The sequence below is a fragment of the Phocoena sinus genome, chromosome 9 (assembly GCF_008692025.1).
Source record: "Phocoena sinus isolate mPhoSin1 chromosome 9, mPhoSin1.pri, whole genome shotgun sequence".
In the NCBI taxonomy this organism is placed as follows: domain Eukaryota; kingdom Metazoa; phylum Chordata; class Mammalia; order Artiodactyla; family Phocoenidae; genus Phocoena; species Phocoena sinus.
Window position 1 is genome coordinate 5,220,710 of NC_045771.1, and position 12,940 is coordinate 5,233,649.

The 12,940-nt window shown below is 41.9% G+C and overlaps 1 protein-coding gene across 5 annotated transcripts in view; it reads right to left on the bottom strand.

Annotated features, from left to right (window-relative positions):
- Positions 1-261: 261 nt before the first annotated feature.
- Positions 262-12,940, bottom strand: part of GALNT11 (polypeptide N-acetylgalactosaminyltransferase 11) — a 57,979-nt gene continuing 45,300 nt past the window's right edge. For 2 of the 5 annotated variants that reach the window (XM_032643427.1, XM_032643428.1), the window contains exons 7-12: positions 8,241-8,358; positions 6,764-6,916; positions 6,107-6,325; positions 4,602-4,706; positions 1,199-1,336; positions 262-969 (exon numbers count right to left, since the gene is read on the bottom strand). In XM_032643427.1, the coding sequence (XP_032499318.1) occupies positions 838-969; positions 1,199-1,336; positions 4,602-4,706; positions 6,107-6,325; positions 6,764-6,916; positions 8,241-8,358 (865 nt within the window). In that variant the 3' untranslated portion in view covers positions 262-837. Of the gene's footprint in view, positions 970-1,096; positions 1,337-4,601; positions 4,707-6,106; positions 6,326-6,724; positions 6,958-8,240; positions 8,359-12,940 lie in introns of those variants that run through there. The other 3 variants (XR_004351466.1, XM_032643429.1, XM_032643430.1) reach the window with 3 other exon arrangements.

Genomic DNA, 12,940 nt, shown 5'->3' on the forward strand with positions numbered 1-12,940 from the left:
CTATATCCAAATAACTTTAACACCTATTTAACAACTCTACCTGGGTGTTTCACACGTAACTTTAAAGTATTCAAATTCACATACGTTCAGCTTCAGACTCACACAGTTCAAGCTAAGAAACAAACATCCCTAAGGTTAGGGCTGCTACCTACCTATTATTGGTTCATCAGCCGAATCCCTGTGCATTTCTTACCATGTATCACATACATTGGATAACTCAGACTAGAGACCCCAATACAAAATGAAAGAGAAGACAAAAAATCCTAGATAATTAAAAGGATCCTTTATTGTAAATGTATATAGTACCATAATTCATCAAAATAATTTATAATAGTTAACTCTCTTAAATATAATCTTATAAATGATGCCTTCTGAAGTTAAACGTAATGTGGATTCAATCAGTTTATTTAAAACTATTTAGAACATGGTATTAGAAATTAAAAAAAAAATTAACTGTCATCTACAAAATCTTCTAAGAAAGGAAATCATGACAAGTTCCTGATCAGATAAACGCCACTCCATTATTTAAGGGGATTAAAAGGAAGCATAAATAAATTTGAAAAGACATGTCAATTTCCTGGGCTTTATCCTTCTATACAAACCTGACTCTTCAGAGAGTTAAAACTGCATTCTGGTTTCCTACCGTAAGTAAGAAATTCCTTAACAGCAGTTGAGAAATGACCTGAACCTCTTGGTGAACCATACTTCTTCACCTCCCGATGGTGACTCGGGGCTGCGACCTCTACTGTGGCTGCTGTCTCCCCTCTGCTAGGGTCCCAGGCGTCTCCATGTTGAGGACAAGCATGACAAATCACCGTTCCAGCCACAGCATCCACCCTAACCTTCCAAATGCCACTGCTGTGAGGAGGAGCCATCACAGATGGCCATGGCGACAAAGCCTCTGCGACTCAGTGGATCGACCGCTCTCAGGCACTGTCCAACTGACACCTGGTACAGCCGATTATTCCTCTGAAAATAAAGCGGTGGTAAGAGAAACACCACCAGTTACTTGCTTTAAGTTAAAAACTTATTGCCAGAATATGGTAAAGAAGAGACAGTAATCTAGAAGAGACGTGGAACATCTCACGTTACTTACTTATTTATGGGATGCTACAAACTCAGAACAACCTCCTACAAGGTAAGCAGGATATGAGTCCCTCTGCCGTGCTCCCTCCCTCAGCCTTGTCTGTCTCCTCACCCCAAAGGTCCACTGCTGGGATCCTCCTGACCCGTGGCACTTCATGAGTCGTGGGGGGTCTGATGAGCGAGTCTCTGACATATCCAGGCAAAGGAGATTGTTTAAAACCAATTCGTGCTCTTCATTATAAATCCAAATCTAAGGAAGAAAGTGAAAGATCAAAACCTCAAGTTTTGTTTCAGATTCTGAAATGCAGACGGCGCGACACTTCACACATTTGTGGAAGAAGGGATTGATTTCGTGTGGTCTCTTACAGCAGGAACAGACCAGCTTAGTTATCTGAAAATGGAGTGAATTAACACAGGAGGAAGTGAGGTGCAATTCCAGGAAGAAATGTGAGCAGTGGTCGAATTAACTTAGTTGACTGTATTTGAGCACAAGATTGTAGCTCCTCCCCAATTCCAGGATTCCGCAGTTACACAACGCTTGTAATTCTCACGCTGTGTAGAACTGAAGGAGCCCAGTGAGGCGGCTGGTTTGCCTTCTGTACAAAGAAAGCACCTGAGGCTATGATTTTCCTATTTCCCTCATCTGTTGGGCAGTGATGATGTGCATAAGCTGTCATATCCCATCACCCTGTGGAACAGTATACTCTGTTCCCGGCTGCACTGAGATTACAGTTGCATTGATGGCCCCAAAGCAGGATTCTCCTTAGACGTGCAAAGGATCTTTGAGGATAGTTGTCTTTATGGTGTCTCAGATTATTTTCAAGAACAAAGGCCTGAAACTGGCTGAAATGGCCAAGTGCAATGAATACATTTATTCTCCAACATGCACCATCACTAAATTGAAAAGGAAAACGTTTTCTCCTATCCTCTGAATTGTTTTATTCATTACTGCTTCTACCTACAGGCCCAAAACGTATGTGTGCTGCCTCCTGCTACGAAGAGAAGGCTCCCCATCGGCGCCATGACAGCCCCAGTAAACACAGATGCTGATGCTTTATAATCTCCACACGCGGCTCCGGAGCGCTGGGTGTGTGTCACGTGTGACTGAGGAAATGAAATAAAATTACCAATTCAGCAGCCACCTGTGGCTAGGGTGTAAGTGCAGTTCTGTGCAGGCACAACACAGTACGGACAGGAGAGTGTAACTCCATCTCCTCAGACCGCTTGCAGTTTCTGGAACAAATTTCACCAATCTCATCCTACTACAACCTAAACCACCAAATCCTCACTGCAATTTAACACTTCCGTGTCTACAACACTGACACCTCTCGCACCCAGACGTGGCACAAAACCCTCTTTAAACCATGTTTTCCAGTATGTTAACACCTTAGATAGTGTGCGTGAACTCTCCTAGAAATAAGATGTGATCTATGAAATTTCAAAGGACACACTCTATCCAAAAAGGGCCCAAGTGTTCTTTTCATTCTTGAATGACCCCATCCACCACTCAAATGGAAACGTAAGTAAATGAAGCTTGCTTACTTACGACATGGCACTAAAACTAGGAGATTAGACCAATGTTAGGTTATGCTATTTTATCAGATACAAAGCAGTTTGCAGTAAGTTTTCTGCTTGTTTTTAGGTTCACTTAATATCGCTGAAAGGACACATAAGAATAAATTATGTGAATGACATGAATTGAAATTGTGCTGTTTCCTCTGATGAACTACGAAAAATCAGTTAGGAAAACTCCATTTCACAGAAAACTCTACAAAAGATATTCTGATTCATCCAATGCAGATTTAATGTTCTGGGCCAGAAAGAAGATGCATGTCCTTTGCCATTTCTAACAAATTCATATAGCTTTCAATTAATTCTATGTAACTCAAATTCATTCTGTGTAACTGCAAAGTACAAATAATGCTCTAAACAAAAATATTACTATGACAAGCAATGACCAGAGGTAGGGAAAATGTACAAAGGAGACCACAACAGTATTAGATAGATGATCTCTAAATCATTCCCAGCGTAAACAACGTAACTTCAGCAAGTGGTGCTGGGAAAGCTGGACAGCCGCATGTAAATCAGTGAAGTTAGAACACACCTTCACACAATACACAAGACTTAAATACAAGACAGGACACCGTAAAACTCCTAAAAGAAAACATAGGCAAAGGCAAAACATTCTCTGACATTAATTGTACCAATGTTTTCTTAGGTCAGTCTCCCAAGGTTAAAAAAAAAAAAAAAAGCAAAAATAAACAAATGGGACCTAATCAAACTTACAAGCTTTCTGTATAGCACAGGAAACTGTAAGCAACAAAAAGACAGCCTACAGACTGGGAGAAAATATTTGCAAATGATGTGACTGACAAGGGCTTAATTTCCAAAATATACAAACAGCTTATACAACTCAACAACAACAAAAAGAAACAATCCAATCGAAAAACGGGCACAAGACCTAAATAGACATTTCTCCAAAGAAGATATACAGATGGCCAACAGGCACATGAAAAGATGCTCAACGTTGCTACTTATAAGAGAAATGCACATCAAAACTACAATGAGGTACCACCTCACATTGGTCAGAACTGCCATCATTAAAAAGTCTACAAATCACAAATGCTGGAGAGGGTGTGGAGAAAAGGGGAACCCTCCTACATTGCTGGTGGGAATGTAAACTGGTGCAACCACTATGGAAAACAGTACGGACGTTCCTCAAAAAACTAAAATAGAGCTGGCATATGATCCAGCAATCCCACTCCTGGGCATACACCCAGACAAAACTCTAATCCAAAGAGATACATGCACCCCAATGTTCGTAGCAGCACTATTCACAATAGCCAAGACGTGGAAACAACCTAAATGTCCATCGACAGATGACTGGATAAAGATGTGGCACATATATACATGATGGGATACTACTCAGCCATAAAGAAGAATGAAATAATGCCATCTGCAGCAACATGGATGCACCTACAGATTATCGTACTAAGTGAAGTCAGACAGAGAAAGACAAGTATCACATGGTATCACTTATTTGTGGTATCTAAAAAAAGTGATACAAATGAACTTACCTACAAAACAGACACAGAGAACAGACTTGCGGTTGCCAAGGGGGAGGGGAGTTGGGAGAGGGATAGATTGGGAGTTTGGGATTAGCAGATGCAAACTATTATATAGAGAATGGATAAACAACAAGGTCCTACTGTATAGCACAGGGAACTATATTCAATACCCTGTGATAAACCATAATGGAAAAGAATATATATATGTATAACTGAATCACTCTGCTGTACAGTAGAAATTAACACAACATTATAAATCAATATGCCTCATTAAAACAAATTTTAAAAAGCAAACAAAAAACCCCCAAACAATATAATTTTTAAAAAGTCAGATTAAAATCTTGATGTCTGCCCCTCCCTCCTCAAGGCTGACTGCCAGCAGCTTCCCTTTCCTTCACTGAAGGACACTGTCCATGGACTGGCTGGGAGCCCAGAGGCCTGACTCACCTGATTTGGGTCACTGTAGTCACATGCCTGAAGCACGACTAGGCCTCCTTTCTGACTTGGGCGGCCCTGGGCCGCCAGACACTTGTGGGTCTGGAGGTGGTAGAGCTGTAAAAGAAGAGATTGCTCTTGACAAGCTGGTAGGTATAGAAAGACCAATGTCAGAAGATGCCTTAGAATGCTAGAAAAGGAGGTTTTAGAGGAAATACGAAAATATTATTCCAGAGGTATGGATTCTAAAGGTCATAAAAAGATAAGCATTGTTTATTACTGAATTCTAGCTTTAGCACATAGGAGTATCACAGTAGAGACTTCAAGGTTATAGGCAATTTTAACAATACATGCAGGCAGTGTCAAGTAGAAATTCTACCTAAAGATACAAGTTTACTAATCTGCTATAGGGGAGGAAGGAAATTAAATACCATCTCTCCACTAAAGAACCTTAAAATGAAACTCAGGAAGTAAGAACAAAAGGCACAAACGGACAGTACATAATTAAATACACATACCTAACTGGAGACAGATTAAAACTGCCAGAGGAGTGCCAAAGGTGAGATACATAAAAGAAGCAAAGAGTATCTAGTCTAAGTAAAACGATTAGTTTAAATATTAAATGTGATTAGATATGCAAGGCAAAAATAATAATGGTAAGGGATTTCAACTATATGGACATACACTGGTACCTATTTTTACTTAACGAGAAAACACCTAATAAGAAACACCTTGATGACTTTTATAAGATAGAACAACAAGATAGGAGAAGGCTCTAGGCTTAATTCTAGCCACTTAAGAATTGCTGGCATTGTGAAAGAACCAGGAGAGGGATGCCTTCTTTATAACAAAAGGGAAATTCGGGCAACAATTACAATATCTACACTTTCAGGAAGCAAATTCTAAGAAATGATTCAAGAAAAAGGTATGATTTTATGGCTAGACATCTAAAATTGAAGTGATATTATAAAACTGAAGAAATTTTATAAGAACCAAAAGGGAATATCTAAAGAATTGCGGTTGATCAATGGGTTTCTGCTAAGCTCAGATGACTGCTCAGGACGTCGGACGTAAAACCTGACTTGGTACCACCACTTAGACCCTGACCACCATTTTTCACTTCCTGTCTGCACTCAGTTCCAGAGCTGAGGCCAGCAGTATACAGCTGCCCCCATTTCTCCTTTGTTTTCCTTTTTGGACTGGTCTCTAACAAGTGAATTTTACACTCACTCACATTGCCTTTATTTGTATATTCACATTTATAGCTATCCTCTTGGAAGCCAGCACATAACTTAGAGAAGCCATGTTCTCTTTAACACTGGCAGGTAGAGGATCTTAATATAAACAGCAAAGATATCAAAATTTCTAAGGTCTTACACCTGAGTAGAGGAAATTCTCCTAAAAAGAATATAATGGAAGGCAAGCCAGGGGCTATCCTTAAATATTTTAAGTCTACAATGTCATTTATTATATCACACAACATTTAATGAAACATTTTGCTAGGATCACTTTCTTACCCTTCCACGGTGGAGGACTTTGGGGCGTTTTGGCCCTCTATTGATAAAAATGGGTTGCTGGGGTTTGGCATTGGGCCCAGATATCTGCATCTCTGGGTAAATATTATCCAAATACCATTTAAATGATTTACAATTCAACTTCTTCCTCAATTCAACACGCTCACTGATATTTCCATAGCTTCTGGTTCTCAGATCAGGTCTTAAGGAAAAATACTGCTCCTGCATTTAAAAAAGAAAAATGAAAAATAATAGATTTTTTTGTTTAAATGAATCACACCTCAAAAAAGCCATTACAAAGAAAATACTGAGAGTTGCGTATGGCAGAAGAGGAGGTGGGAAGGAATACAATGTGTGCAGGGTCTTGACAGGGGAAGCAGGGGGACTGGGTCAGAGCAAAGCCCAGTGAGCAGAAGAGGGGCCAGGCTCTGTGGGAGTCACAGGAGGGGACAGGAGGACAAAGAAACTGAAGAGAAGCACAGTTTCTTCTGGTGCTGGCTGCTATATTACCTCTCACAGACTAGATGCTTGGGAAATTTAAAAAGGAGTCACAACAAAAATGAGTGAAAGACTGGGTAAAGAGAAGAGAGAAAAGCAGCCAAAGCCAACGGAGTTACTAGCCTTATCATCCATCCTTCTCGGTGAGAGATTTAATCTCACCTTATATTCATCCAACCAGACATGTGCCAGCCGCAAGGAGTTGTGTGTCATGGTGTCCTGGCCCTCTGGAGAACCATATGGTCTCCTTTTCCGGAAAATGTGTCCAACTCTAGAGCAAGGGATGATGAAGAGCTTACCTCCACACATCCAAATCTGGTCAGAAGCAGAATATGTGTTAATGGTTCCTCACAGTGCTGTGAAATCGATGCACGAATTTTCATGAAACAGGTGTTTGTGAAACCTTGCAAGAGGTTTTATCTTATCAGATACAACTATTCAAATAGAATAAAGTCAAAGTGTGTATTTTAAAAAAGTATCTGCCTTTACGACTAAAAAGAAACAAAACTCTAAGTGCAATATTCTTTTACTGCCCTGTGTCTAAAATTGTACTTACCATACGTGTTGTTTTAACACATCAAGAAGTTGACCTTCAGGACTTAGGGACAAAGAATGCTTACTCATCAATCCTCTAATCTCAGTTCTACAGGTACTTTCTCACGAAACACATACAAACATACAAACACCATTTTTTAGAAAAAAAAAATTTTTTTTATAAAATATACAGAATAACTCTAGATTAAGATTCAGATCTTAGTTCTGGTCTAAATTTTGCCCTTGACTGAGCTACTTTATATAGTTATTTCAATTTTTATGAGACTCAATTACCTTATCTACAAAGACTGAACTAATAATATCTATTCTACCTTGCAACTTTCAAATTCTAAAGATTAAGTAGGAAAATACATTTGCAAAAATATGAAATGGCATATGCACAAGGTATTAGGGTATCTGAACAGGGGGGAATCTGTTAGGCAGACCGGGAGATGGGAGGCGGGGAGTGGGGCCCTCTGCTGACAGAGAGAAATCTGAATTCTTCCCTTGCCCTCTTTCTGCCTTTTCCAAAGACCGTCTTACCACCACAGCTGAGCCACAGACCCCACCCACAGCTGTCATCTGCCCAACCTTAGCAGCTGGAGGGAACGGTATATATAAAGGGTTCAGTAACCTATACGCAGGTGTTGATATCATTTATCTTATCAGCTGGGCTACTCCTGAAAGTGAAATGAGGAGCTATTAATAATCTCTCCAGGAGATCAGCTATGAACCAGGATGGTCTCACGCAGTCAGGAAAATCTGATGACCCCAACTATACATATATAGGGTTATCAAATAAGATTAACAAATGGACAAAGAAAGAACTCTAGATTAAATGCACATGAAGACTTCTTAATACATACGCAACTATTCATTACAACTATCACTTCTAAATTCTTACAAAATAAATGCAAGGCTTCTTACAGGCTTTTGATATTTTGAATGGGGATTATCCACATTATAGATTGTGGTAAAGTAGTATTCATTAAGGACAATTTGTTAATAAAGACAGTCAAAGACAATTTACAGAAAATATGGGCTCATGAATGAAAATTATATCCTTGTACACAGTTAATAATCAAGCATGCAAAAAAAAATTTACCCGAAATGATATTTCTAAATTTTCTCCTCCCCAGATATCCATGCCACTGTCATACTGTCCAAGTTCACTGAAATAGTTTCTGTTCATGGCAAACAATCCTCCAGCCATTGTAGGTGACCTAGAAAAGGAAAACAATTATTGTATCAATTCTATAGTCAATTATCTACCGTTCTTGTTTTTAAAAACTCAGTGCAGCTTTAGAACATTACTAACAGAAACTAGATTAACTATTATGAAACATTTTGTCTGATTTATGAGGGAATGAGCTGGGCCCCATAACTTAATTTTCTAGATCGCAGTCCCTGGCAAATGAAGGCTACTTTTCTAAGTATCACAAGTACTTTTAAAAATTGATTATAACTACTGTTGACAGAAATCCACCTGAATTATTTAATTCCTTCAACAGTCTCATAGAGCCACTGGGATTAAAAACTGGGCTCCACGGCCTGCCAAGGAGAGAACAGACAAACGTCTCACTTTGAATTGGACTCAAACATGTGTTAGGCCAGTGGTTCCCCGAGACATTTTTAGCTGTCACAGCCGTGGGGGAGGGGTGCCACTGGCATCTGAAGGGTAGAGGCCAGATATGCTGAACACCCTGCGACGCACAGGGCAGCACCCGCGATGGAGAGCTCTCTGGCCCTAAAGGTCAGTCCTGCCACAGCTGAGAACCCCTGCGTTCCTGAGAACTGACGTGGACGGGCTTCCCAGAGCCTGAGGCGGCTTCCAATGACCTCACTGGCCGAACCGCACCGGGGGCGTGGCGTCTAGTGTTCTGAGCGGCCTCCCAGAAGAGAAGCCGGTCTCTGCAGGAGAAAACACCACCCCAGGATGAATGTACCTCCATAATTTTTCATATACGATGTCCAGCATTAAAAATAAACAAGCAAACTAACAAATAACCAGGCAATCAGGAAGATAAATCACATGAATGAAAAAAATAAGAGAAACAATCTGCAACAGAAACAGATGTGCAGGGGTTTTAAATAACAGCGTTATCAGGCAGAGACTTTAACTGTTCAATATGTTCAAGCGTAAAAGACAAGACTGAGAATTTGGCAGATAATTAGACGCTATCAATAAGTAAACCAAATTTATGCATCTGAAAGACATTTCTGACAAAGACAGAAAAATAAGTCAGCAGCCAATGAGAGATTACCTTCAAAAGAAAAACAATTAGTTGTTGGCTTCTCACCAGAAACAGTGGAAGCCAGAAGGTTCTTGAATGATACCTTCAAAGTCCTGAAAGAATATACCTGCCAGTCAAGAACTGAATATCAAGTAAAATTAGTCTTCAAAATAATGGTGAAACCAACAAAAAAGTAAACAAACCCACCACTCTTTCCCCAACTTGACCCATGAGAGTCCCCCTGCCCTCCCCTCTCTGCCTTTGCAGCTGATCGTTCCTCCCTTTTCCCTCAGCTTGAAGCATCTATGTCCAGTGTCTGTGAAATGATGTTTTATCTGTGTCTCAGGATAAGAAACGGCAATCATTCCACCAGGTGCTGGAAACTGATTAGCCTTGAGGCAAGGGTTTCTAGGGCCACAACTCAGGGATGTGTATTTAATTACAGGGTCCCCAGAAACCCCTCTCCTGGCTACCACAAGCAACGGCTTCTTTTCTGGTCTTGGGAGCCAGACCTGGACTGTTACCTCAGAGGCAGGGGCCCCAGAGAACACGCTGGGGCTTCCTCTTTGGCCACAGCTGGGCTCCCTTGAGACGTGAAGACTTCTGGCTGTCCTGCCACATGAGCCACAGTGACCCCGGCTCTACCAGCTCACAAGGTGCCTGGTCCCTCTGCCTAATCCAGTCCCCCTGAGCCACAGCCTGCTCAGGAATCAGTGGCAGCCTGTGAATCAGGCCAGAGCTTGCTTCAAGCCCAAGAAAAAAGCTGTCTTACTGGTGGAGGCTGGCCTTCCAAATCCTGGAGCCAGCCCTGCCAGCCAGGGGTCATTTTTGCCCCTTGGTGACCACTGTTTTCTTTCTCTGAAATATCTTACAACAGGTGATAATGCTGCTGACTCAAATTTCCATGAAAAGGAAAAATAAAAAACCTCTTGAGTGACGTCCCGGTCTATTTCTCTCTGAGGAATCTTGTGGGAAAAGAATACTGTTGCTTCTGCTCTGTCTCCACATTTCTGTTGGGGAAGAAACCCCACCTGCCCTGGGGTGTTGGTGTTTTTGTCTGTGTTGCCATCCCAGGCCTGCTGTAGGGGCTTGTGTCTGCGCTGTAATGTCTGTATCATGTCTGGGGAGTCCTTCCCACCTGTCCAGCCAGGGGCTACAACCCCTTGAAGAGGCCTCCATTTCCTTCCTATGATCCAAGGCACAGAGAACACCACCTCCCATGACCCCACCTTCAGGAGCTCTGGTGGCACGTTCATCCATGAGCCTACCCCTGGGCTACCTACCTGAGGCCCACCTCTACCCACAGTCCTGTGTAGGAGTTGAGATAGGATATCTCTGAGCCTCTATCCCCAAAGGGCCAGCCAAGGGCTGCCCGCCAACCTGGCTCCATCAATCCTGCATGACCAAGTGACAGCTGGCGGGCTCTGCTACCCAGGCTCTCTGTACCTCCTACCCTGCCATCTGGCAAGGGATGGGCCCTTTTCTGTGAACTGACAACCTGTGGAAATGTGACCAATTAGTGTGAAATACATGTTTAGCAAATGTTAGGTACCGTAGTTGAACCAATAAATGTGAATCCTTCTGCACGCACGCACGCACACACACACACACAAAGTGTGAAACAAAGACATTTTCAGAAAAAGAGGAATAATCACCTGAAGGTCCAACCAAAAGAAACACTAAAATGTGTTCTTTAGTCAAAATGGAAACAAATCCGAGATGGAAGCCTGCAGATGCAGAAAGGATAAAAAGTAACATAAAAGGGGAAATATGTGGGTGAACGTAAATGAATAATGGTTACATAAAAAAGTCTTGTAGGGTTAAAAAAATACACACGTGGGACTTCCCTGGCAGTCCAATGGTTAGGACTCCGAGCTTCCACTGCAGGGGGCCCGGGATGGATCCCTGGGTAGGGAACTACGATCCTGCAAGCCGTGCAGCATGGCCCAAAAGTACAAAAACACACACCACACCACCACCCCCAAACACACGTGTACATTTCAGCAATATAACTTGAAGGGGGATAACTGGAGTATGAACATTCTGATATCCTTGCATTGTTTGGAGAAAATACCAATCTATATTACACTTTGATATGTCAAGTATGAAGGCTGTACTTTCTAAGGTAACCACTAACAGAACAGTAGGTAAGAAACTATAATGTCTAATAATAGGTGGCAGCTGGGAACAGAATAATTGGAATTCAGGCCAAAAGCACGTAAGAGCAGAGAAAACAGAACACAGAACAGACAGAAAGCAAACAGTACCACTGTAACCACAGACACAAACATGTCAGTAATCAGCTAAGCCCTAATTAAAAGACAAAGTTTTCCACACAGGCTTCAAAACAAAACAAAAGCAACTACATGCTGCTTACAGGGACACGTATAAATATGTGACCACAGGAAGACTGACAGCAAAAGGGACACTATTCTAGAAGTACAGAATGAAATACAATTCATAATGATAAATGGTTTCAACACCAGAAGATTTAATAATTCTAAACTGTCATGCATCTATTAACAGAGCCTCAAAATATATGAAGAAAATATATAAAGAACTACAAGGAGAAACAGACACACAATTGTAGTGGGAAATTAATATACCATTTTCAATAACTGATAGAACATGTGAATTAAAAATTAATAAAAATATAGAATATTTGAACAACACAATAAACGACCCAACAAATACAGCATCTCATCCTTAACAACTGCAGAGAATACAAATTCTGACCACAGTGTAAGCTAGGATTAAATAACGACTATAAAGTTTCCGTATGCCTGTAAAATAATAAATGCACTGCTAAATAACCTACAGGTAAGACTTCTTACCTTCTTACCTGTAAATATTTTCATAACAATGAAAATATTTTGAAATAAATGACAATAGGCCTCTGCTTGTGACCTGCGGAGAAGGGGAGAGGCAGCACGTTGAAAGGAGGGCCTCTGCAGTGTGGAGTTCCGAGTTTGGAGGTTATTACAGAGTACTGAGCAGAGTCCTCTGTGCTATACAATACACCAGAAATACATCTACATGTGGCGCAACTCCTACAGAACACCTACTTAACGCTGGCAGAGGACCTCAGACCTCCCAAAAGGCAAGAAACTCCCCACGTACCTGGGTAGGGCAAAAGAAAGAAAAAAAAAGAAAAAACAGAGACAAAAGAATAGGGACGGGACCTGCACCAGTGGGAGGGAGCTGTGAAGGAGGAAAGGTTCCCACACACTAGGAAGCCCCTTCGTGGGCCGAGACTGCGGGTGGTGGAGGGGGAAGCTTCGGGGCCGCGAAGGAGAGCGCAGCCACAGGGGTGCGGGGGGCAAAGCGGAGAGATTCCCGCACAGAGGATCGGTGCAGACCAGCACTCACCAGTCCGAGAGGCTTGTCTGCTCACCTGCCGGGCCGGGCAGGGCTGGGAGCTGAGGCTCGGGCTTCGGTCGGAGCGCAAGGAGAGGACTGGGGTTGGCGGCGTGAACACAGCCTGCAGGGGGTTAGTGCGCCAAGACTGGCCGTAAGTGCGTCCAGGAAAAGGTCTGGAGCTGCTGAAGAGGCAAGAGACTTTTTCTTCCCT